We start from the raw sequence: 27,567 nt of genomic DNA, 5'->3' as shown, positions 1-27,567 counted from the left end.
TAGAATGCTAATGTAGGAGATTGAGTTTATTCAACAAGTATCTACTGAGCCCTCACTATGTTCCAGGCACTATTTTAGGTGCTGAGAGTATATTGCATTGGTTAAAAATACACAAAATTCCTGTCTTCATTGTGCTTACACTCTAGAGAAAGGATACAAGGCAATAAACATAATAAATAAGTAAATTACGTAGTGATTTAGAAGGTGGTAACTATTACCATACAACAAAATACAGCAGTCATGAGAATGAATGGTGACATATCTTATCTGGAAATTTTCCAAAACCAGAAGAGGAAAAAGTAAACTTCTATCTTGGAAGACTATATATATATATCCGTACATAACAAAGGAAAATATTTCTGGCTCTTTAATGTTCATGGGATTTTCAAGCAAGAAATTAAAGGGATTTTTAAAACATGAAAGTAATACTGAAAACTAAGAAAAGTAGCTTTTGTAAAATACGTGCTCAATACCGAGTTATTGAGGCAATGCGATCTGTGCTTACTGTAGGAGTAGAAGCTTCCACAGTTCTAGCAAATTCCATGATTCTGGCCATACTGCCAACCACAGCGGATCTGGAGAGCCAAGTGGGCGAAGAAAGGCTGCTAGGGACAGACAAGAACTCAAATAGCTTTGAGATTTTTTTTATTTCCATTTCCTTTTTTAAAATACAGCACCCTGTTTTTTATTGTGTTAAAGGGTGAGCTCATTAAAAAGGAAAACTGAAAAAAAAAAAACAAAACAGGAACACCCACATTTCCAACTCCACCTCCCCTCTCAAATTGTTCAAGATGCACACATGTTTATTGTATATCAGTAGACCTAGCTCTTTCCACAGTTATCAGAGGTTAACACAAAACTACCAGGGAGATATTTTTCCTTTGATTTAAATTCAAATTCCATTCCAACAAAGCAACCAAAACAACTAATATCTAGTTTTTTAGTTTTTCTAAGAACTGAAAATGGAGAAAAAATTGTGTTGCCATCTTTATTCAGAAAGTCATTATTTTCAGCAAAATGGGGCTGAGGCAGAAAATCCAGGTTGCACGACTGGGAAAAAAGGAGTGTCTGCCCCATGGGACACTTATAAATTGTTCACTCTGACAGCAGCCCTTTCTAGAGGTATTAATGTCATTAGGTTGTGATAATTCTCCAGAAAGCCCAACAGCCCTGGATTAAGAACATCTGGAAATTGTTCAGATGACACAGATTTCTGTTTCCTGCTGTTAAGACTTCCATGATGCCTCTCTGTGGCATCTACCCCCTCCATTTTTTTCTTTACAAACCTCCTCCTTTCAAATCAGGAAGTATACATAAAGTGCAAGTAAGGTTCATTCCCTCGCTATGCTCCTAGGCTCTTCTCTTGACAGTCAGTATTACCGAATCTATCAGTTCAACCGCTGGCCGAGTAGGAAGTCTGCAGGAATTTCTGGAGTTAGCAAATGAGTTCATCTGGCAAAGAATATCTGAAGATCAACAGTCTTGGCAAGAAAACATGAAGTACCACACACAAGACAGGGATGTGAAGGATGCAAGAAGTAGCAGGGAGATTGTTGTCACTGAAGAGGCCATCTTTGGATCTCAAAGAATTTAAGAGAATTCAGGAACCATTACTAAAATGAACAAGGCCAGCGGATTTCAGAGCACGGTCAGTCTTCAGTGAGGGCAGATTCAGTTTTCCCTGGGTTGGGGATAGAAAGGAGAATAAAGAGGGTATGGAGTCAGCTCTGATGAGTTTTATGTCACAGATGTCACCAAAAAGCCTCCAGTAAACACTTCCCATCTTATATAAGCCTCCTAATAGAGCTCTGCAAAAGGATCCTCTCTTGACTTTGCAATGGGATCTTTCCCATATGCCTCACAGATTGTGAAGGAACTTTGGGTTTACATCCAGCATTGGCCTCTGGGGCTAATGTGTTGAGCATAAGTTGTATGAAATGTGGCCTCACTCACATATCAGAGTTAAGCAGTGGAGGCCATCTGGAAGAGAAAACAAACAGATATCCTGGGTGCAATTTGGAGACCACTTTGGTATTTGAGAGGTATACAGTCCAAATGGGCTATGGGCTAGGCAATATTATATATGTGTCCTTACCGCAGGATCTCTTAGAGCCTTAATTTAATATGCTAGTGAGCACTGTGACTCTTTAAGACAGGCATACAGTATGCAACATTTCCCACATTTCTGGGACCAGGAATTTACCAACTTGGCAGGATTTGTGTTTTAATGCAACATATTTTGGGAAATGCTGCCTTCTAATACTGGTTGGATGGGATAGGAATAGCTATATGAGTTTATATAGTTATATGAGTTATATGGGACAGGAATATGTTATATTAGGAATAGTTATATGAGCTATATGGGATAGGAATATGTTATATTCAGTTTATATTACATGAGCCCTGCTGTTATACTGAGAGTCACAGTCTCACCCAATATAATAAATTTTGCCATCATAACTGGGTTCCATTACATTTCCTTTGCAATATGCCAAAAATCATGGGCAAAATTTAATGTTACATTTGACTGGTTAACACTAATAAGAAAAAGTTAACTATTTCCCATCTATCATAAACCATCATACATTCAGTGGGCATTCTCAGGGGAAGCCCCTTGCATTGTTTCTGATTTTTCTAAGAGCCCTGAGGCCAAGGTTTCAGGATAAAACCCATCAAGATGTCATTATCTATAAAGTTAGGCTGTAACAGATTGAACAGAGCATGTTTAAAAATATATAAAATTGAATAAAAGTCAAGGATTAACTTGATCAAAAGTCACAGAAAATTGTCAAATACATACTAGTTAAATTCCTGAATTTCTTTTTGGCTTCTGCCCTTTCTTCAGCATCAAAGTACCAGACAGTCATAGCATATCTGTGAAAGATAAGCAGATATAAGGAAAGAGGTTTAATACTACTACTAAAAACACAAATGTCCTATAAATCTCACATTAAAACTTTTAAAGTTTTCCATATTATATGTAATATTATATTATAATTATATTATATATAATTATATTATATATTATATATATATAATATATATAATATAATTATTATATATATAATATAATTATTTATAATAATAATTATATATTATATAATTATATATAATATAATATAATATATATATTATATATAATATAACAAGTCTACTCTAATTTTTTTTATTTTTTTATTTTATTTATTTATTTTTTTTGAGATGGAGCCTCGCTCTGTCGCCCATGCTGGAGTGCAGTGGCACAATCTTGGCTCACTCCAAGCTCTGCCTCCCAGGTTCTCCTGCCTCAGCCTCCCGAGTAGCTGGGACTACAAGCGGCCACCACCACGCCCGGCTAATTTTTTATATTTTTAGTAGAGACGGGGTTTCACCATGTTAGCCAGGATGGTCTTGATCTCCTGACCTTGTGATCCACCTGCCTCGGCCTCCCAAAGTGCTGGGATTACGGGCGTGAGCCGTTGCATCCAGCCAATTTTTTTTATTTTTTTATTTTTTTTGAGATGGAGTCTTACTCTGTTGCCAGGCAGAGGCACGATCTCGGCTCACTGCAACCTCCGCTTCCCAGGTTCAAGCGATTCTCCTACCTCAGCCTCCCAAGTAGCTGGGACTACAGGTGCACGCTACAACATCCAGCTAATTTTTGTATTTTTAGTAGAGATGGAGTTTCACCATGTTGACCAGGATGGTCTCGATCTCTTGACCTGCCCGCCTCGGCCTGCCAAAGTGCTGGAATTACATGTGTGATCCACTGTGCCCGGCCTGTCTACCCTGATTTTAATTTAAAATTAACTTCTCTGGTTTTAATTCTATTTCAGTATAATAAAATGCATAAGGAATTCCAGGTATGTGCCAGAAATTTTCTTGGGCATTAGGAATTCAAATGACCCTGTGATCAGATCTTCCTCTGTGATCTCAGGCTCAAAGTAGGGGAGACAGGTGATTTTGCAATAATGTAACAGGTAAACATGGTCTCTACAGAAAGGACTAGAAGGGAGTCATTCTGCTAAAGACTGGGAGACCCAAGTTGGTAGCGAGAACATAGAGGAGAGATGACATTTGAGTGAAGCTTTGAAAAACGACTTATGTAAATCACAGTATGTTTAAAACTCTTGGCTTGCTTTCTTTAGTTTTGGACATTGAGGCAAAATTGCAATTGAATAATAATAATGCCCCAGAGCTTTCTACTGCATCCCCCCACTAATTTGCTTTATCCCATTCATTGGATAGACTATAATGGGAGCCATTTCATACTTGGTTTTTTTAAAAGTTTCATTTTGTAATGATTGTTAGCTACTGAAATTTCTACAGCACTTGAGTCTTTTTCAAGGGCTTCTCATCAAATTTGCTAATGTTTTCCCTGTAAGGCCAGTCATCATGATACTGGGGAATAACCAAAGGCTTCTGCCACAAACAACAGGGTTTAGTTACATACCCCATAAAACACAAAAGCTGACTTCAGTGGTAGAATTCGTTCCCTGCTCATCTAGAAGACATTCCAATGTGGCAGTTAATATGTAACTGGGTTTAGGGCTAAGCTGTGTGATTTCGGGAGGACACATGTGATCTTAATTTAATTAGGCTTGTCAGGGTTTAATCATCATCCTATCAAAACTCTCTCCTCCTGCCCCTGAATGCTAGTCTCAGTATAAGCCGCACTCCGTAGCCCTCCAATGCTGCCTGGTTTATTGCTTTAGACACAGACAAAGGTAAATAAGAAGCACAATTGAGAATGAAGATTTTTATCAAGATTGTCTAAATTGGTCCTAAACAATACTAAGGTGCTCAGCTACTCTGAGAATCTTCATGTGCACATAAAGAAAAGATTAATAAAACATTCAACTGTTGGACCATGGATACAGCAAGCCCAAGCCAATTTCAAACCAAGGAACAGACAAAAAGAGAAAGTCAAAACAAATTACTCTTTCTTTTCTCAAGGTTCTTTCTCTGCTTGCAACTAGTGGCTTGTAAACTCATCCAAAGTAACCAGACAGAATTCCTGATATGTGACAGCCAACATTCTCTAGGCATAGTTCAACAGTAGGTTTTTTTAAAAAAGGGAAAGAGAGGTAAGAGAAAGGAGGAACGGAGAGAAGAGAAAAATACTCTTGAGAAATTGGAATCCAATATGCTCACCTAATAGAAAACAACTTGTTAATAGTACTTTCAAACTGAGGTTAGCTTTGGTATGCTAAAGAATGCAAAGCTTCCCCTTTAATTTTTGTAGACTCCAAACAAGTTCGCTATCAGCTATGGGGTGTGATCAATCCCCCACATGCACAGGACACGTTTAGAGAGTTCCCTGGAACTAGGGTTTATACAACGAACTCCGGAAGAGGAATCATGGCTCCGGCTATTACCTGGTTGCGTAAGAAGGCTGCACTTCGTGTGGGTTCCTGCGATCTGACCAGAAGAACAGGAGTCTGTCAAAAATGGGCTCCACATCTGCTATGAATGATTTCCCCTCTGGAAATATCCGCAGGATCCCACCATGTAGCTTAAAGACACAAAGAAGGGGGATTACTTCTTACCTCTCATGTAGTTTATCGACAACCATATTTCAGCCCCATTTAGAAACATGCCATCTGCTAACCACCACTCCAAATGCATGGTACCCCAGATTTTTACTTCAACCTCATACTTTGTACAAATTTTTTTTTTTTTTTTTTGAGATGGAGTTTCACTCTTGTTGCCCAGGCTGGAGTGCAATGGCATGATCTCGTTTCACTGCAACCTCCACCTTCCTGGTTCAAGCAATTCTCTTGCCTCAGCCTCCTGAGTAGCTGGGATTACAGGCATGTGCCACTATGCCCAGCTAATTCTGTATTTTTAGTAGAGATGGGGTTTCCCCCATGTTGGTCAGGCTGGTCTCGAACCCCCGACCTCAGGTCATCCACCCACCTGGGCCTCCTGAAGTGCTGGGATTATAGGCATGAGCCACCACGCCTGGCCACTTTGTACCAAATTTTATACCAAACTTGGCTAGAGATACCTCCTTATTCACCTTAAACCAAAAAAAGCATTCCCACCACCCCCCACAGTCATAAAGCCCATGGACGTAAAATAGAGTACTATTAGATTGAATCATACAGATTTGCTAATATTTGAGTGTTTTTGACTTTAAAAAAAATACCCAGCAATTTCACATGGTTCCATCTAACCATTAACAACTTTCTAAGAAAATCATCACATGTAACTTCCCCTTCAATTAGAATTTACTGCTCTTCTGAACTCCCTTAACTCCTATCTGACCTCGTTAGTTGGAAGTTACATGCTCTTTTTTTTGAACTCTCAGACCACCTAATCTGCACCTTTTATGACATATATCACTGTTTTCCTTGAATTACTTTTTCTTTTACATGTCAACCTATTTCATCCTACTAGAATAACATTATTCAATGTAGAGTTCAGGCCTCACACATCAATGTTTCTTCATAATACAATGACTGACACTAGCAGGAACTCAAATATTTGTTGAATGATTGCAGACCTTCCAATTTGTCATTACCAATCTGATAACTTTATTCTCTTGTCTCTATTAGCACTTCTCAAGATTTTAAAGAAGACCTAATGGATGTACCCCAGTCATGTTACCAATGTATTCCAGAGATGTTACCAAACAGGGAGAAGAGATAGGCCTTTTCACTGATTCGATGGTTTCCCAAGTTTCGTTTTTCTGACTTTGGATAAAATATTATTGCTTTATGACAGCCAGTATTTGCCTAATGAACAGGAAATGGAGATGCAGAAGGTTCAAAAGCCAAATAAGCTTGAAAAGTTATCTGACTTCCCAGACTCCTAAATCATTCTTAACTTTCGGAAAGCATACAGAGTCCACACAAATGTCTGTGAGCATGGAACCAGGCTTCATATCTCCATCTATCTATAAGTTCTATAATACAAAAATAAGCCACAAAGCCTTTGGCATTCACAAACCATAGTAAGCCATGGCAAGCAGCAATCAATGAGACATATCACCCTGAGGGAGAGGACTGTGTGGGAAATCTCTCTTGGGGATGGTTTTATATCCTACAGTTCTATTTTTGTGGAACTTTCCCAATGCTGCTTCTGGGAGGGAAAAGTGTACATCTTATTCTGCATTGAGAGTCAGAGCAACTCTGATTTAAACTGAAAAAAATTAATCATTAATTCTAATATCAAATTACCTTCTCTTCATCAACCACCCTTCTCAGAGGTAGGGTTAATAATCACCCTACCTATCCCCCTCCAAATTAACTTCATTATTTTCTTCTTAACAACTTTAGTACTAATTCCACTGTCGCAGGAGGTTATGAAATGGAAATAGAAATGTTTCATCAGTGGGAGATAGGGCAACTATGAACCCAATATAAACTCTCCTCTAAGTTATCTGAATCATTTTCCTATAGTTTTTAACCCCACACTCTACTCCCATTATTCAAGAGTACCTTGGCATCCCAATTCTTGTTCAGATAGTAGATGCAGGTGATGCAGCGACCATCACCGTTGGGGTTGTCCACATGGCGAACATAACCTGTTCCATTTCCCGGATAGCAAGCCACCATTGCCTATGGAGAAATCCCAAGAAAGCTGGTTAACAAAGCTGAGACAGACAATCTTCTCCTCCCACTGGTGAGCAGATAAGTAACACAGTCTCCTTGGGTGCTATGTGACATTTACAGGTAGTTGCTGGCTTCTTAATTTCATGTATGGTACATAAATTTGGACCCTTCTGTGCATAAGAGTAATGGCCAGGTCATACTATGGCTCTGTCCAGTAGAAAGTAGTTCAACAATATTCCCAAAGTTCTAGAACATTTTACACAGTCTTTCTTAAAGTAACCTAACTACATGCCCTATTTGCATAACCTATTTGGATGCCCTGCCTTTCTTCAATACTCGTTTTTGGAAAAGCAGTTTCTAGTTTCCCATGCTAGACCTACAAAATCAGAGTCACTAGGTGTGGAGCTTAAGGATTATGACTGTTTAGCAAGTGCCCCTGAATCACTCACACTGTTTCAGAACAATGGCTAAAGGTACTTGCATACACAAAGTGACAGAACCAATCACCAAAGGAGGAAAAGGTCAGGCTTACTCAATAAAATGCTTAGGATAGAAGGAACAGAGGAAGATCAATAGGAAGCCACGCCCTAACTTGTTAACAAAGACAATACAGGGAGATTCCTTTCAGGAAAAAAGCCATGCATGTATCTTAATATGTGTTTCTTAATGCATGTCTTCTTCCTAATAATTATCAAATCAGGTGATAATCTGAAGCTCTCTTTGTCTAACTGCTACCTGTATCAATCAGGTGGAGGAATAAAGTAGAAAGCCATACCAAAAATCCTACTGAAAATTACTATTAGAGAAAACAAACCTCTAATTGTTCCACGGGAAAAACTGTAACAGAGAGTGGGGAGAGGGAAGAAGGCAAAGTATAGAAAGCCAGTTCTTTTCTTCACAGGATACTGCCATGTTTTAACAATATTTTTTATAGGGATGCAGTAGGTGCAAGGAAAATATTGGAACCAACAACATTAGATGAGAACAGGGAATTTTTTTCCTATTCTACTCACTGATGTATTCTTAGCACCTAGGACAGTGCCTGACATATAGAAGGTATCCATCTAAAATGTGATAAATAAATCAATGAACTAGTGAATGGCTCTTTCTCTAAAGAGTAAATTCACGTTTTACCAAGATCAATAGCTATTTCTGTCATTTTAAAAGACCTATCTTCAAACATACATGTAAGGATCCAGTCCATAGATTTCCTGATAAATGGCAGCATTGCTTCATCGGTAAAATGACCATTTGAGTACAGCCCCAAGCTAATGGGCTAGTGGTTCAATGAATCAACTTGAACGTGGCTGCCGAGTCACTCTCAATAGTAGCATGAAACTACTGCTCCTATGACATGGAACTAGGCATCACACACCTTGCATACTAGATCGTGCATACCAGATCGACAATAAGGCTGAATAGTAACTTGACTTCACAACAATTTTAAATCTTAAATCACCATCTCTCTCAAACTTCATATCCTCATGCAGCAAACAATCCCCATATCCTGCCTTTGAACATGAAAATGTCAATGCAATGTCATCCTTAGAGCTCAAGTTAGGCTGTTAGCTTGAGCATCTTTCAGAAGGTGAAACTGTGAGGCAACATCAGCAATAAAGGTTTAACAAATGAAGGTACCACTAAGCAAAGCATGGCTTGAGGAAGGGTGATTGGTAGCAAACAGAATTGAAGGGCCTAGCAAGAGAAGAAGAGATAAATAAAGTCACCTATAATGACTACAGAATTACCCACCCCTGGAAGCAGCTATTAGGATTATAAGAGCCACCACAGAGCCAATAATGAAAGTCGCTTAAGCCACAAACAATTACAGGCTGGATTCACTATTATCTCACGCTCCCCCCACTGAGTGTGTCTGAAAAGAAAAAGTACGACATCAATGCTATAATCTTATATGCTGAAACAGCTCTTCTCTAAGGAAAAGGTCAGTGGTCTGGATGCCTACCATAGTTCACTCTGCAACTAACTGTGATCCCAGGCTGTCTCTTTCCTATAAAGAGGGGATTGGGTTACACATCTGTCAAAGGCCCAAGAAGATCTAAGACTTGATCTAAGCATCAACCCTTGAAAAAGCAACATCGTTCTTCAGGTCATTAAGGAGTGTTTCTCTGCCTCAGAACTCAGCTCAGATTAAAATATTGGGAAAAAAAAAAAAAAAGATGGATACAAACTCACAAAAGTACACCCTCTACTAAATGCTGCATCTATAAAACACACAGAGACAAACAGCCAATTCCAGAGGACTTACTATTAGGACAAAACCCCTACATGTCAGCAAAGTATCTGTCTGCTTAAGAGTGAGGAACAGAGATAATTTTTCTGGCCAGAGTGAATATTCACCCTCTCTCCTGGTTCCAGAAACCACATGCATCAAGTTGGAAACAATGGAAGGAAATCATTTCAAGCATCAGTGGGCCAGTTGAGGCTACATTCGGCCAATTTTATCAGTGTGTTTTCTGGATGAGTGCCATAGGAGATGGGTCTTTGCTTGGGCACATTCCCAACTATTTGCTCGTCTTTGACAGGGTCTAAAACCATGAGGCTAAGGATGCACCAAGAAGCAAGCCTGACTTCAATAACTAGCCATTCACTTCTGTGCCAATTTGTGCACGGGGCAGTAACAAACTCCGGAAGCAGATCCGTCCAACTGAGTTGCTATCTAAACCTCATCAAGCTGGGGAAGGGATTTAGTGTTTAACAGAAGAGAAGTCTTCAATGCTGTATTGTTAAAAGAACGGGCCAGAACAATTTAATGATCATATAACAAACATGCCAAGCAATAAACTGACACATGTCAAGAGGATGCCTACTTTAGTACAGGCTTTTTTATTTTCTAAAACTTCCTGACTAGATTAATATTTGAAATTTACAGAAGTTTAACACTTTAGTGTCATCTCCAGCAGCCAATACAGTATAGTCCTATAGTTCTATTCTTGGATATGCTGCTAAATCCACGTGTCCCCCTACACATTTACCGTTCCGTCCACTGACATTATACAGTGTACCCACCCCACCTCCCACCATCCCCATTCCCAGAGGCCTCCCCTTAGCTCTGTAGCAATAAGAAATGAGTGGAGAGGTGAATCAGGTAGGCCCAGGCTGGCTCTAGACCAGAATATGTGCTCTAGACACGTATGCAGCCATGTCCAGACAAGAAATGTGTATGTATTCTTTGAATATATACACAGATATATAGAACCATAACAGTCAAAACCCAGTATAAAAATGTGGTCCCCAAATGCCACAGGTGGAAAAGAAAACTGGTTCTGGTAAGAGTTACCAGTAAGCTGACTTCATTAAAAACAAAACAAAACAAACAAACAAACAAAAAACACCTATCTCATCAAGTCCAAAGGTAAAGTTGAAAAATAAAAGTCCAGGATTTCCATTCCAATGCCTAAACAGAATGCTCCTGAATGCCATCAACCGCAGCTTGACTGCATATAAAAGCCACTTCAAAAACTCAGCATCAGTGACCTCCACCATCCACTCAGCAATGCCGATCATTTTTTCAGACCCATAGGTGAGAAGGGTGTACACCCACCCTGCGGTTAGACTTACCACTTCTCTACTAATAGTTACAACATGTATTTTCATAGAAATGTATTTTAAATTGCTCATGATGTGAGACAGATTCGCTAGTATGACTCAATCTTGAACAAGTTATAATAAAGTGGCATTTTATACAAAATTTAACCTACCAAATTAAAGTATTAATTACATCTCATTTTATTTGCAAAATTTGCAATAAATGAAAATCCATTGTTTAAGATTTGTTGAGAATAGCATGATTTCAAAACTATGTGGTTAAAAAAAAAAAACAAACTATGTGGTTGAAGGAGCTTTAAACTAGTATTCTGATCTGCCGACAAATGCTAGATCCCCTCTAGCTGCCAAGCAGAAATACCAGCCAACCTCTGTGAGGATTCATTTCGAAGTAAGCAGGGTCTCGAGCAAAGCGTACTTGAAATAAAATGCAACCTAAGTACGGGAAAATCTGCATTTAACTTATTTACACCTTGGTTTGTTCATCTGTGAAATGGGTTTATGAAGACTCAAGGAGATAATCCACGCAAAATGCTTAGTGCATGGCCTGGCACACAAAGTGCTTAATAAATGTTAGCTATTTTTAAAGATGATGTGTTATGTTTGTCTTCCCCTCAACTGAAGCTGTAGAATGTCTCTTCTTCAGAGATCCAATTCTACTTAAGTGTTTTGTAGTTTTGAATCCAGGACTGGCAAACTAAAATAGCTTTTGATGTTTGCCAGTAACAAATGATTGAAGCCAATCAGGTCTACATGAGTCAGAACTCTGGAGTGTGTGTTATGCCACCTACACTGAGGGGACTTGCTGTTACTTTCAAAGAGCGCAAATCTTCCGATTTTATGAGAGTAGCAGGTGATCAGATTTTTATGTAAACTCTCCTGAATGTTGTTGATCCCAACTTTTTAATCAGGGCTATAAATACATATATATAAAATATATACACATATATAAATACATATACATATACATATATATATATATCAGGCTATATTTTGAGATCACTGTGTGAGGCCTTCCAAGAAGTGAAGCTACTTGGAGACAGCTGCTGAGTGGGCACCTTCCCCATCTGTCTCCACCAGACTCAAACACATCCTGTCCAAAGACAATGCCTCATCCTTAATGCCATCCACATTCCAATTGCATCCTCATACCTCGCTCCATCAAGTCCTTCCCCCATGTCCACCCAGTACAGAGCAACAGAGACCCAGGATCCTTCCCTTCTTCACCATAAGGTACGACGACACAGACAACTAGATGTGTAAAGAGTTGGGGGCTGGGCGCAGTAATCCCTGCACTTTGGGAGGCCAAGGTGTGTGGATCACAATGTCAGGAGTTCAAGACCAGCCTGACCAACATGGTGAAACCCTGTCTCTACTAAAAATACAAAAATTAGCCGGGCATGGTGGGGCGCACCTGTAATCCCAGCTACTCAGGAGGCTGAGGCAGGAGAATCACTTGAACCTGGGAGGCGGAGGTTGCAGTGAGCCGAGATCGCACCACTGCACTCCTGCCTGGGTGACAGAGTGAGACTCTGTCTCAAAAAATATAAATAAGTAAATAAATAAATAAGAGTTGGGAAGAAATACATGAGACCATGCACCTTCTTTTGCTTGGTAAAACAGCCAAGCAACTCATCACAATGTAGAATGCGATAGCTGAGGTTTCTGGCCAGAAATGGGTCTCATTTATATTCGGGTAAAACAGCCTAGGTGACAAACTTGCCAATGTTTTTAGTCAGCTGTGGGTAGAGGAGCTAAAGGCTGCACTTCCAGGGCTATTTTTCTGGGGGGTTTATGTTCAGCACATATTTTAACACACACCTTGACTGCAGCCAGTGAGCAGGGCAGCCCCATGATCACATACTTTAGGTCCTGCCTTCATCAAGGCACCCTGCTGCAGTAGGGGCCCCATTTGGTAATTCATCTGAGGGAGAAGAAAGGGGATTAGTAACTAGAACAAAGGCACTATATGTGCTAGTGACAGCTCTAAAACTGAAATTCTCCTATTTAAAAAGAAAGAAAAACCGAAAAACCCTTTAGGTATTCAAACTGCTATATGCAGGCATACTGGAGGAAAGGCTGGAGTGAGAAAAAAAAACCTGAAAGAGACATACTCTTTACAAGTTTTATTAAAAAAAAAAAAAAATCTAAAGACAAATTAAGCCAAAATGTCCAATTCCATTATTTTCCACTTGGCTCTGACAAGCAGTAAGAGAAAAGAACTCAAAAAATTATTTGCCACTTAAATCTGGAGGACATGAAGAGCAAACTGGAATTACTACTTTAGCCTTCTATCATCTCCCTTGTCCAGGGATATGTGATCTTCAAGGACATTTTGTGGGATCTACTCTTGTCAAATAAAATTCCTACAGAACAATGTTCGCAGGGCCTCTTTACAAGACGATGGCAACTATGCAAAGCTTTCTCCAAGTTTTAAGAAAATGTCACTGACACAAAGTTCACATTTGCTGCCAGTTGGATTTATCCTTTATACAGAATTGGACAAAAAAGGTCTCAATGTGATGATGAAGCAGTGCTAACTAGTAAATATTAAAAGTGCTTTAGAATTTTTATGCATTCAAACTTCACCTAGACAGGCATGAAGAAAATAGTTGTAGCTAACGTGAGCTCTTAGAAAGGTAGGAAATTTTGTGTAAACTGTCATCAGTTATCTTGGCATCTTGCTGGTTATCTTTGTTGTTGGTTAAGAGCAAGCCTAGCTATTCTATTTCCTGACTTCCAGTGCCTCTAGTTACAGACTGATTTAATGAAATGAGGGGGAAAGAGAAAATACACTTTTGGTGGGCCATAACGCAAGCCATGTCCAGCCACCATGTGCACCTTCCCAAAGCTTCACCATCTCACCAGACTATTTAGAAGATTTAGAATACCAGACAAATCCCTGTCAGGTAGGTAATCCTTTCAATATACCCCAAATTATTCATGAAAATATTTTTTACTACTCTATTTCCACAATGCAGACTACTTCTGCCTTCCTCATTTGTCCTAAATCCACACTAAAAATAATTCCTCTCGCAGAACCTACTTACCCAGAACACTACACATGACCTCCCTCCCAAGGTAGAACAACAGTCATCATACACCTACACCTGAATTTTCTAATACTGTAGAAACTTCAGAACTTCTGAAAATAAAAAATAAGAATTAATAACCGACTCTTGGTTGCTTTAGTGAAGTGGGTCTGCCCAGGCCCTCCTGGTCAGGTGAGAGCACCGTGCCTGAATAGCAGACAATTTACCATCTTCACTTTAAAACCTGTCCTCAGATGAACTTGGTCCTAGCTTCAGGATCATTAACTACCCAGAGACTGGAAGCATCCATCTAGTTCTCCTGGGTCAGTGATGATCGTTCTACCAGGCACAATAGCCCTTTGAGATTCTTACACTAAAAGGATGTAAGAAATATGCATGCACACATAGAAGTCTGCACAAAAGTCCAGGGGGTTCAAAGGCCTCTAAAGTTGAACTGTGCTGGATCAAGATTCTATTCCAGGAGATCTCGCACTTCATGCACGACCTTCTGAGTGAATCACCCTCCCCCAAGAAGCCACTGAAAGGCTCAGAGACCAGGAATTTAAGAGACTATTGTCATTCCTTTCTGCATTGTGGTTAATTCTTCTCCTTGGAGGGGATTCAGCCAGAGCCCATGCAATTAGGCACAGTAAACAGGCCCGGCGACATCGCCATATTAATACAGGGTGTTTGGGTTTGGGCAGGCCGCCCTTCCCGTGGAGGACTGGCTCTAAGCCAGCAGGGTGATGGCTGAGTGACAGGGCTACGTGCGCTGCGTGAGGGTGGCAGCCAGCCCACACCCGAGCACACCGCCAGGCAGCCTAAGCTGGGAACGGACATTGGGAACCATCCCCCTCCCCCATCGCTACCCCAGTCACCAGAGAAATGTTTTCAACCAGGCTTCCTCACAATTATAAAATCAGCAAAGGTCAGTCCAGCCCAGGGATAAGGACATCGAGACGCATTTAACCATTTCCTTTCTGATGCCTTTCCCCAAATATTAACAGCTGCTGTTTCCTGAGAATTCATGTAGCCGGGTGGCATTTTGCACATACCTTGTTTAATTTCCTGGTTACTGGGAAGGTGAGCAGCAGTGTGTGCCCTGAGTCACACCGCTCACAAGTCCTTGGTTGAAGTCATTAACCCTAGAAGTTACCCTATGGACCTAGAAGTTATCACAGGTTATTTCTTTAGAGAAACATAATATTCAACTTCCTTTGATATGAGAAAACAGCCTTATCAGAACAATAAAACATCACCTATGGCTCTCTAAAGGCTTTGAGCATAACAGAGACAAGGAATACTTGTGACTGCAGGCCCATCAGAGAATGGAGTATTTGAAATTTTCATCTGAACTTAATCCTAAAATACTTAAAGAATCCATAACTCAAAATAATTGGTAAGACAAGACTTTATTAATGGATAATGTACCAAAAAATGAAGTTACCAATCAAAACATCATGAAAAATGCCTTGAAACAATCATCTTAAAACAGGAGAAACCTACATATGCATTTCGGCACTTGGAAAAACAGATCTGCTGAATGAAAAAAATGACACACAGCAAGTCAGCGTAGATTAGAACTCATGAAATTCAGTGGCTATATTTATTTACTAAACAAACATTTGTATAGAGTTTACTATGTGCCCGACACTGTTCTGTGTGCTTCACAGATCGGACCCTCCTTCACACTTCCTAACAACTGCAGGAGGTAGGAACATTATCTCCATTTTACAGATGAGGAAATGGAGGCACAGACAGCTTGGGTAAGTTGCCTTTTTGAACCCAGTCGGTCTGGCTGAAGAGTGCGAGGTCTTAAGTCATGCTTTACCAACTCAGTTTATCTAATGTCTAACATTGGCAAATTCACCCCCACCTCATTTTTGAGGGAACTAAGATCTTTGGTTCTACTTGAAATATTTGACTCCATCTACCTCATCCTTGCCTATCACCCTTCCGGAGTGACAGAAAAATCACAAAATACAAAAAATTGCAAGAATATTTTTTAAAAGAGTATGCTTGGTATTCAGTCTGTAAACTCAAAGGTCCAAAGGGGGAATTTTAACAAAGGCAAGAGGCCAAGAAAATTGACACTTGTACAAGTTGTCTTGTCTTTGCTTTGGTTATTCCCAGTGCAGGTCAACCTCAAGCCCACCAAAAACTCTCTGTAGCCCCTGCAGGGCCCACATGGGTCTCAAATGCAGTTGTCTTGCCAAAGGCCAGACATTCACCTCCGTTCACCATAACAGGAGGGAATTGGTTCCAAAATTTGCTTCAATTCTAGTTCTGGAAAATTAAATATATTGGTACAAATAATAGGCTATAAATGTGTGTGTTTCAACACGTAGATTTTTCTCAAAGATTTCCCAAGTGAACTAAAAATCTGTTTTTTGGTTTTTTAGTTTTAGCAATAAATAATCTAAAGTCTGATCAACTGACGTCTGACTTTCTTGTTAACAAGGAAACTGTAGGAAGATACGCCACCGTCCCTATCTAATCTCTTCTTAATGCATTAACTTTACTCAATGGTTCTCAAACTTTAGCATGTATGAGATCAGCTGGAGAACGTGTGAATTTCCAACTCAGGAGGTTTGGGGAGAAGCTGAAGCATTTGACTTTGCTGCATGTTTCCAGATAATGGTGATGCTTCTTATCCAGGGACCACAGAGAACAACGGCCGTATATGGCAAAGTCAAGAGTTTTTGTGCAGTGCCTCACCCTAAATGATAAAGGTAAAGAGGAATTAGTCAACTGCACTAATTAATTTGGGGAGCTGAAAGTGGGTGGGTAGAGCAGTAATGAGGAGAATGACTCTGGCAGTTTCTGGCACCAGCTTTGCAGTGTCATTCCTGAAGCTGGCAGGAAACTTTCCAATTGTAACTTTCTAGCATTGCTGTTTTGTGTGGGCCTCTGCCTCTGAGGATTACTGTCATATCAGCGCTGGGGTTGAATGTTGGTGCGAGTCTACTCTCTCCAGGAATCAAATAAGAGGCACTGAAAGCAACTATTTTCCTTCTCAAATGGAAATGTCATCTCAATTTTAATGCCTTATAATCCTAGAGGTAGACATACAGTATTATTCAGTATTATTGTGCCTATGTCATAGATGATGAAAATGGGCTCAGAGAACTGACTTGCCCAAGACCATAGGAAGACGAAATAAAATCTGAAGTGTCCATCCTAGTGTCAAGTGGTAGGTGCTGACCAAATTTAAGTTCAAAAATGAAAACAAATATCTAACTCAACCATAAAGAAGTAGAAATGGAAGACCATGAAACTTGCCAGGGGCTGAGCTAGGACCAGAACCTGGGGCCCTAAGCCTCATGGCCCTGGCATCTCTGAGCCAGACCTGTAGGTATGAGCTGCCAGGATCCAGGTGTGACTCAGGTATTTCTAGGGTGAAGCCTAGGATTTCGAAACGGAGGGAAAAAAAACTTAACAAAGCTAAGGTCCTCCTTTGAGATGGTCTCACATAACATGTCACTCTAATAAAATATTTAAATACTTAGGCATCAAATTAGAGACCGAGCTGCAGCCACCCATCTTCCCCCATCATTTCCCCCCACCCCCCCAAAAAAATTCTAGCTTTTTTTTTAACACTCAAATGTCCATCAAAATCAAAGTTCCTTTTGAAGATGAAATTAAGCCAACAAGCACCTATGAAGTATAAGGGACTGTTCTAGGCACTAAAAGTAGATACAAAGCGTAACAGTCTCTGCATTCAAGGAATTTCTGAGCACACGGTGGGCAGCATAAACAGCCCAACAAACCCAGGAACTGGGCAGCCTGGATTGAGCCACCAGAGTTCTGGGGAGCAGAAGGGAAGACTTCAGGGAACAGGTACTAGAAGGCGGTAGAGATGGATTTTTGATGAGTGGGAGACAATGGGGAAGCTCATTATGCCTGGCAAGTTAGTTTCTGGCATTTCAGGGACTGGGAGGAAAGGAAGGCAGTGGTGGGAAACTAAGTGTAGAAAGGTCAGATGTGGTCAGATATAGAGGGCTGTCAACGCTGGCTAAGTTTATAGTCTTTACAGTGTTGTACAGTAGATAATGAAGAAAGAACATGATTGGATTTTTGGATTATTTTGTTTTAAGCACGGAGACTGCATGATTAGAATTGGGTTTGGGACTACTACACTCTAGCTAAAGTACATAAAATGGATTACAGGGAGAACAAGAACCAATGGCAAGTGATTTATGGTTACAGCAAGTTACTTTTTTTTTTTTTTTGAGACGGAGTCTCGCTGTGTCTCCCAGGCTGGAGTGCAGTGGTGTGATCTCGGCTCACTGCAAGCTCCGCCTCCCGGGTTCACACCATTCTCCCGCCTCAGCCTCCCATAGCAAGTTACTTTTAAAAAAATTCCCCACTCAAGGATTTTTCTACTAAGAAAGGGATGAAAATTTAGTTTAAAAAAAAAGACAACTTGAGGTTCTGTAGTGAACCTAAAAAGCAAAACTAAACAAAACAAGCACAATAGGCCCTTCACGAGCAATACTGTATGTTCTTGCCTGAGTGTTCAATATTTTGTGTTTAAAAGGGGTTTTATTGGCCTGGCGGCTCACCCCTGTAGTTTCAGCACTTTGGGAGGCCTGGGCAACATGGCAAAACCCCATCTCTATAAAAATAAGTAAAAGGGGTTTTATTTATTCCACTCCAGTCATTCAATTTAACCTGCAAAACAATATGAACATTAAAGAAGTCATTTTCCTTCCCAAAAAAAGGACTCATCAGTCATGTGGGTGGCATTGAGATTTCTGAATGATGGTCCCTCAGGTATGACCAGATAGATGAGTAGAAATGAGAGGAAAGCTAGAGTGAGGTCATGGGCTGAATCTTTGTTCTCAGTGTCCGGAGAACACACAGCAAGCTCCTTAAGATGTACAAACTGTCCCAAACAGTATATCCTTACAGCTTCCAAGCAATGCTCAAATGCAATTATCCTGACAACTTCAAAACAACTTCAGGTTCTCATATTAGAATAAAAAAGAGATGTTACTGGCACCTGGAATTGAGTTTTTCATTTTGTCTTCTTCCCACTGACAAAGAATTGAGGTTACTATCATATTATTTGATTCTTTGTATTCTGGAATTATTTTTGTATAGCAACAGTAAGTATTTTGGCCTCATTTTGGAAAGAAAAAATAATGTTTAATATGAGATAGGCACATGTACTCCAGAACTTGAGAATCATTGTACCTTCTAAAGAATCAAAAATTAGCTTGATCTAATAAGGCGGTATTGACACTGTACTGAACACGGAGAACACTAAGTAACAAGGTACCAAATGAATCCAATACAAGATCTGAAAGCCTGCATTATACACCAGCAAACCCAGGGCCTGTAAGGCTGGGATTGTGTTGGGACCGGGGCAGGAAAACATGTAGTCACTACAGACTCACCAAAAACAGGGACAGAAACTCACTCACAAATCAATATCGAAACAAGATGCAAAATTAAAGCAAGTGTCATACTGGTTTAAGATGGAAATAATCGAGAGAAAGGGGGTACAAATTCTATGTATAATTAACCAAGACAACTAATCTTGCTTGGCAAACAGACACATAGCACTGAATCTGAGCCAAATCAACGGCTCCTGGCAATCTGCCAAAGCTGAACTCCTTAGTCTGGCATCATAAAATGATTTGTCTGTTGTATTTACAATTCCAGTGCCTCTGGATTCAGCTACCCGCTGGGCACCCCTGGCAGATGCCCAGCAAAATACATCTGAACTATCATTACTGTCAGAACATGTGCATTTGACAAACACTAGAGAAAAGCGACACCCGTTTCTTAGAGCAATATTAGTTAACAGCTACAAAGTGCTGCTACCAAGGAATTGTCGAGTCTGTTGCCGCAATAATTAACAAAAAATTAATAACCTTCTCCATAATGGTAACCTGCAAGCTACTCCTTGGTCTTCAGTGGGCACAGATCAAAATGTAATTTAATTTACCTACGGCTGCAAAGTTGGGTCAAAAGCAGAGGCCTTGCCAAACCAAACGTGGCCCGCAGGTGAGCAACCTTCCCAGCTTTATCCTGGAATACACAAGATGCTGGGGGTGCTTAAACTCTGCTCATCAGAGGTTGGGTAGAACTGCACCCTGACCTTTAAGCTTCCTCAGAGAAGTCTTTCACACATGGTGTGTTCTTGGGATAGGGTCATAAAATGGAGGGCTGTTTGTTACTTATGAAGTTACAAGTTTTTCCAGCCAGATTCAGGAATCAGGAAAAATTTTACCAGTTTTGCTTGAGCTGAAGCAGAAAGGTTAGAAAGGGAAATAATTCATGATACTCCAAAGCCTAATGCAGAGACAGGCTTGCATAAACTCCACCTAAGGGTGTTTATCGATTTGCAGTCAGAATTATATTTAAAATTCCCAAATAAAATGGTGATGCCACTGAATTAACCTACTGACCCTGGGCCCAGTCTATCTGACTCATGGACCAACCCCAGCCAGTGTAGCCCCTTCTCTATTTTTTTTTTTATTATTATTATTATTATTATTATTTTTTTTTTTTTTTTGAGACAGAGTCTCGCTCTGTCACAGAGGCTGGAGTGCAGTGGTGTAATCTTGGCTCACTGCAAGCTCCACCTCCCGGGTTCAAGCACTTCTCCTGCCTCAGTCTCCTGAGTAGCTGAGATTACAGGCACAAACCACCATGCCTGGCTAGTTTTTGTATTTTTAGTAGAAATGGGGTTTCACCACGTTGGTCAGGCTGGTCTGGAACTCCTGACCTTGTGATCTGCCCGCCTTGACCTCCCAAAGTGCTGGGATTACAGGCATGAGCCACCACACCGGGCCACCCCTTCTCTATTAAAGTACCTTTTACCCATCCCTTCCCAAGGACCTGCTCGAGATATCATCTCTCCAAATATGAAAACAACTGCTGAATGACTGAGACATTGGATAGATGTGATTTCTAATATCTCTCTAGCCCTAAAAACCCATATTATTAACGTCTTGTATAGTTTTGATCACTTGTTCTGGTTGCTTCATTTTAAGTTAACAGAGAAATTGGAGAAAACCCAAAGAAAAACAATGACTAATGAGTGTAAACGTGCACTTTCTAACCAGAAAAAGAGAAAGAGTTGGTGACAACCACTGCACCCTACACTCAACTCTCAGCTTAGTTCTTCAGGTAGTTTTATAATCACTCGGCACCTCCCTTCCCCCATCCACGGACAGGTCTCCCGCAGTGCACAGCACTGAGTCATCTGGGAATGAATTAAATCGATATCCCTGATTATCCACTTCACTGAAGCAGATAAGGTTATAGTGAAGTGGCCAGTGGCCCAAAATTGAGCAAAAGAAATTACAAATTAAACACACACACCCCCCCTGCCTTCTTTGTTTCCAATTGTCATTCACAAAGTAGACAAAAAACCCCATGAAAACTTGCCCATTGGAGAGACTTGTTTCACTGTCACTGGGGCTGTATTCTGTAAATTACTGTGGAGTAATTTCCTTCCTCCAGGAGCTAAGTTATTTTTAATACAAAAGCTTTTATAGGAATCCCTTACATCCTTACAGAAAGATGATCCAGAGCTTCAAACTCAACACTCCTTCTCCCCAAAATACCTTATTCACAGATAGATTTTTAAGATTCTAATTGCAGAGATACCATTTATGGTATCCAGCTCTCCAACTCTGTGCTTTAAAAACTCTAACTCTCATGGGCCCTGGCAACCATCTTTGTGACACATGGTTTCCACATGCCTCCCACCGTGCCTGACTACGGCTGATAGGTCCCTTGAGCCAAGGTGAGACAATCAGACTTGCTCCCAGGCAATGAAAATAGGGATTCGGGAATGTTACTCAAGTCTCTGCTCATCTGGAACTAAAGGCTGAGGTGGCCATTGTGGGGCAGCCATCTTGAGCCCATGTGCATGGGAGGTCAGCAAAAGCTGGATTGAAAAGAGGGGAAGAAATGAAGAGCAAAAGCAGGGAAGCAAAGATGGAGGTCATGAGGCCCTTGAGAAAAGAACACACCAGCTGTCCTGGATGTTAAGGACTTTCTGGTTCCTAGTTCATACCTCTAAGCTTGTGAGAACCCTGGCTGCATTTCTTGCACTTGGGTCCTGAGAGATCACTTCATAGTACAGTATCTCATTTTTCCCTTAAAGTAGCTTGCAACCATGATAAGCTCCATTAAATAATGTATATTCCTGACCTCACATGAGAAGGGTGGGCCAAAACTATTATTGCTCAACAGCAAGGAATAAACACACCACCTTGCAACACATCTTCTTTTATTCATAAATGTTTTGCTGTTTCATCATTCCTCTTTATTGTTTCCAGGGGAGGACCAATCTGTCTGTTCACAATGCAGTCCTTACAATGTCATCTTCCAGAGCTAGTCTGGTCAGGAATCCTACAAACAAACCCTATTAATAAATGTTTTCCTAAAAATAACAGTAGGGGCAGGGCGCGGTGGCTCACACCTGTAATCCCAGCATGTTGGGAGGCACCAAGGCGGGCGGATCACCTGAGGTCGGGAGTTAGAGAACAGCCTGACCAACATGGTGAAACCCCATCTCTACTAAAAATACAAAATTAGCCGGGCGTAGTGGTACACGCCTGTAATCCCAGCTACTCAGGAGGCTGAGGCAGGAGAATCACTTGAAACTGGGAGGTGGAGGTTATGGTGGGCCAAGATTGCACCATTGGACTCCAACATGTGCAACAGGAGCAAAACTCTGTCTCAAAAAATAAATAAAAATAACAGTAGGAAAACATCAGCACAGTACTCCATTTTCTCTTCAGTTGTACTCAACTGACCCACTTCAATGTTTGAGGGTTTTCTTAAGCCTGAGAATTAGTCAAGTGTGAATGAGATGATCCTATAATTCGAAGTATACGAAAGTATAAATTCGTTCATCATTGCACCATCACCCTGCACAGTACCCCACACAGGGTGAACACTCCATAAACATTTGCTGAATAAATGAAAAGTCAGAAGTAGGAGAGAATAAAAGGAAAGAACACAGCCTCTGGATTTAGACAAATCTAGGTTAGGATCCCAAATTTCCCCTCTGGAGACTTAAAACACTGATGAAGGCTCAGAATGCTGCTAAAAATTTCATATACATCATCTAATTGAATGCTTCTTCCCCCAGCAGCTTTAAGGCATTATTTCCCCTCATTTTACACCTGGTGTAAACCAAGCAACTTGCCTAAAGCCACAAGGTTAGTAACACTGAGCCTAAGCTGGTAGCCCCCACTTAAACTGTTTCTTACCACTGACTTTGAAACTTTGGGCAACGTATTTAATCACTCAATGTGTTTAAGACTGTGTTTCTGAAGATTAAGCAAGATAGCATCTGTAAAGTGCTTAGCACAGTGCCAGACAATACAAACTGCTCAATAAAAGGTAGTTCTTCTTATTAGTGTCACTAAGTAGTGAGTCTACAGTGAACTGTTTGAAGCAGAAGGACTTTTGGTTCTAAAAATTATACATTCTCTGGAAAACAGCCATTTTTCAAGATCTAGGCAGCCAAAGAAAAAGGAGCAAAATATGACCAATATTTATCTTGGATATGGTCTAAAATCTCCAAAAGGGAGTAGCAGATAAATCCATTGCTAGCCTGAAAGCAATGATCATGCGTGAAGTTAGGGGGCGCCATACTGCTGTACATTACAGCAACCACTTCCCAAGGGGTCTTCAACACCCTTGGAATTTTCTCCAGCAAAGACGAGGTACATAAATTCTGACCATTAACCACTTTCTTGGCAGGAAGCGGAACCATCTAATATTTCTTTCTATATTCTTCCACAATTTCAATTTTAGGTCCAGTGCGTCTTTCTGTTTTACTCCCAATGCCTTTGCTATTGCTTCATTGAGATAAAGGACAATATTATATTATCCAATGACCTTTCAAAGTCCAGCAAAGAACCAAAAAAAAAAAAAAAAAACCCAAATTTAGGTAAGTGTATGAATAAGCAAAACCTCAAGAAATTTTAAGTAGCTAAAAAACAATTGTTCTAAAATAAATGTACATATTGGCAATTGTTGAAATTGGGTGATGGGGGCTTATTAGCCTCTTATATTTATGTGTGTTTGAAAATAACCTTAATTAAAAGTTAAAAATAAAGTTAAGGACCAAGCACAGTGGCTCACACCTGTAATCCCAGAACTTTGGGAGGCTGAGGCGGGCAGATCATGAGGTCAAGAGATCGAGACCAGCCTGACCAACATGGTGAAACCCCATCTCTACTAAAAATACAAAAACTAGCTGGGTGTGGTGGCCTTCCTGTAGTCGCAGCTATGTGGGAGGCTGAGGCAGGAGAATCGCTTGAACCCAGGAGGCGGAGGTTGCGGTGAGCCGAGATCACGCCACTGCACAACATCCTTGGGACAGAGCAAGACTCTGTCTCAAAAAATAATAATAATAAATAAATTTAAAATTTTAGTTTTTCTTGAAAACATTTGTGAAGGACGCACCAGTAAACTAGGTCTCTGTCACTGCTCTGGAAAGCAGCACAAAATAAGGAGCTCAGTTGAGGGATAAAAAGTGAGTGAAGAAAAAGAAGGAATAAATTAAGGTGAAACCAAAATAAATCATGTAGAAACGGAAAGTGTTTCTATGATGACTTTAATAATGAACTTCAAACAAGAAACCCAAGACCACAAGACATCACTAAGGAGACTTCTGTATACAAGCAAAGCACACTTAAAAAACATTTAGCTACACTAATTGTTTGCTCAAGCCTGGTTTGCATTTGGTTCTAATTGGCCAGGGAATATTCCAATCGAAAGGTGATTTATCTAAAGGGCAGGGAGTTTTGTGACAAACCAGCCAAAGTAAACCTAGAAATCTGGGGGTGGGACAGGATAAATTTTCTTTTCAACTCATGATCACCTTCTGACAGGGTCACCTGAAAAGTTTTTCATTCCACCCAAAAGATAACCTAAAATTGATGAATCATATCTACAAGATCTTTCCCTTACCCTTACACAGTGTTTTTCATTCCACTTGAGTTAAATTCTAGTCTGAAATCCTATCCCTATCCATTAAGTCAAAGCTAAATAAAAATATTTAACTTTCAATGTCAGTGGCCTCTTTCTATACCAATTAATTCTGACGTCCCTCAGAGCAAATTCAGCTCCTAGAATGGTGAAGAAAAATTCCTAACACCTGAGTTTACAAGAGACATTCAAAAACCCGATAAGAAGCCCTCTGCTCTTCAGGTAAAACTACCAGCACCTCAGCAACACTGAAGCTGACCCTTCCCCTCCCCCCAAACCCCCACCACAGAAGACAGCAAGGTCATTTAATGCAAAAACCAAACTAGTCAAAGACAAATGACTAGTCCACCACCAACACAATGGAAGAAGAGTGAAGAAACACTTTAACATCAATCTTCTACAGAGTTCCGCTAACATAATTTTTTTCCCCAAAGTAAAATTTAGAAAGCAGGATCTTCTAAGATTTACTTTACTTGGGTGCACTAATAACGATGCTTTCAGATACTCTATTCATGGCCTCTTGGCTTGGAAGTTGTACAACAAACTATGACTCCCCACTGCACTCATCCATCTCCACCCCTTCACTCCCACACGTTTCCAATTCTCACCACTTAGCCTTTATTCAGAGTGTTCCTCTCCGTGTACTAGAGAAAGGAGAGAACAATGGTCTGTTTTGAGACAGGATCAGTCTTGAGACTGATTTGAGAAATACTATATTTATTGTCAAAGAGTGGTACATAGGTGTCAGAGAGTGGTACCTCTCATGCCATGGTATACTCTGCTTCGCTGTTTCAGTAAAAGTTTTCCATAGTTCTGAATGTCCCTTGACCACACCGTAAGACAAGCGCAAGTCACTCAGAATTGCCACTGGAAAACTGGCTCAACTATCATTTGAGGAAAGACTGAGAAAGCCTATCCCAAAGTAATGTACATGCACCAACATCGCGGTACCTACATGTTCCCGTTTTCCTGCCAATCTACCTGTGTTTCCAAGATAAATTACCACCCAGGGAGTCACTTCCTGCTATGTGAACAAAAACACTGTTTCTTTCCGGAGGTGCTTGACTACTCTCTCGTGAGCACTTAACTGGTTGTTTTGAGTGGACTTTGTTGTCAATTGATAGTTAGGAAAAGGAAGGTGGTGGTGTAGGGCTAAGCACCAGGAGAGAATTTTCGGTCAAGAAGATGGTCTAACAATGTGCTGGGTCCCAGAGGGCAGAAGCAGCATTCAGGAGTAGAGTTTTACCCTTTCACACCTGCCCAACTCCACAAACCAACTGCCACATGGCAAAATCACAACTGCCTCCAGAATTCTGAGTGCTTTTGTAGAAATCTCTTCTGACCACAATGAAGGGCAGTATTAGGTGGCCTTAAAGTAGGTATTTAAGATCATAAGGACACGTGTGTCTCAGATGATACACAGTGTTTCTAATACCCTTTCCCTCCTTTGGATCTTTGAGAACCTCTTGTCTTAAAAGCGGACCAAAGCCACAGCTTGTCTGGCTTTTGTCACCCACAAGAGCCAATATTTCAAAGTCAACAGAAGGTCATCATCATGATTCACCTGAGCCCCTTAACGTGGACTTTCGCTCAGAGGAGCTGGGGCGAGGGGTGGGGTGAAGCAGCAAGTAGAGACAAACCAGGCTGACTTCTTGGTTAAAAAACAAAGTTCGCTTGCAGCCCTGGGAAGGCGACAGACAACGGACTCCGAGTGCCTCCCGTCCCCGCGGGGGCAGCTGCGGCAGGGCGCCGAGCGCGTCCTACCTTAGACCTCTCCTTGACGTAGTAGTTGCCCAGCCGGCTCCCGCAGTAAAGGACCAGCCTGTCGATGAGGGACAAGAGGAAGCTGATGGCCTCGCAGCCCTCCTCGTTGCCCCCGATCCACGTGATCTGGTCTCCCCGCAGGTGTCGCTTGGAGACGCCGGCGCGCGGCCCCGCCAGCTGGCCGTCCCGCAGGGCCCCGGTGCAGTGCAGCTGCTTGACGCGCTCCAGGACGCAGTCGCCCACCACCTCGCCCAGGAAGTTGTCCAGGTAGCAGAAGCCCACCTCGTGCAGACAGGGCACGATGTACTCCAGGGCAATTTTCTCCAGGTCCAGCCTCATGATGTGTCCCAGGGGCATCTCGCCCGCAGAATCGAGGTCCGGGATCCCCAGCGTGCAACCAGACAGGGAACGATCTACACGAGCGCGAAGCCGAGGCACGGGGAGAGTGGCCCAGGGTTCAGAAACCTGCGGCTGCCACGGTCCCCGAGCCGCTGCAGCGCCGGGGACAAGGGAAAGTTGCTCGCAACTCTCAGAAGAAGGGATCCGCGTTCGGGAACCAGCGGGAGTGGTGCGGGGCTCCACGACCTGTTTCCGGACTGGCCCGGCGAGCAGCGCGGCGCCAGGAGTCGGAGGGCGCCTTTTGGAGATAGGAAGCCACCACTGCCGCGACTGCGGCCAGACTCGGGGAGACGCTGAGG

General features: G+C 41.3%; 1 protein-coding gene across 1 annotated transcript; it reads right to left on the bottom strand.

Moving 5' to 3' along the window:
- EGLN3 (egl-9 family hypoxia inducible factor 3) lies at nucleotides 1-27,567 on the bottom strand. The gene is made up of 5 exons (XM_050798125.1): nucleotides 26,870-27,567; nucleotides 7,425-7,544; nucleotides 5,358-5,494; nucleotides 2,801-2,874; nucleotides 1-1,681 (listed from the first exon to the last, which is right to left on the bottom strand). Exons 1-5 carry the CDS (start codon nucleotides 27,224-27,226, stop codon nucleotides 1,650-1,652), a joined length of 720 nt encoding a protein of 239 aa, XP_050654082.1. The 5' UTR covers nucleotides 27,227-27,567; the 3' UTR covers nucleotides 1-1,649.

This window comes from Macaca thibetana, chromosome 7 (assembly GCF_024542745.1).
Source record: "Macaca thibetana thibetana isolate TM-01 chromosome 7, ASM2454274v1, whole genome shotgun sequence".
NCBI classification, from domain to species: Eukaryota; Metazoa; Chordata; class Mammalia; order Primates; family Cercopithecidae; genus Macaca; species Macaca thibetana.
Note: the sequence above shows the minus strand (reverse complement) of the source record. Positions and strands in the feature narration are given on the sequence as shown.

Coding starts and splice junctions, on each gene's coding strand:
- EGLN3 (XM_050798125.1), bottom strand. CDS start 27,226: ATGCCCCTGGGACACATCATGAGGCTGGACCTGGAGAAAATTGCCCTG. Junction 2,875..5,357: donor CAGCCTTCTTACGCAACCAG/GTAATAGCCGGA, acceptor TATCTTTCACAG/ATATGCTATGACTGTCTGGT. Junction 1,682..2,800: donor GAAATTCAGGAATTTAACTA/GTATGTATTTGA, acceptor TCCCCAACCCAG/GGAAAACTGAATCTGCCCTC.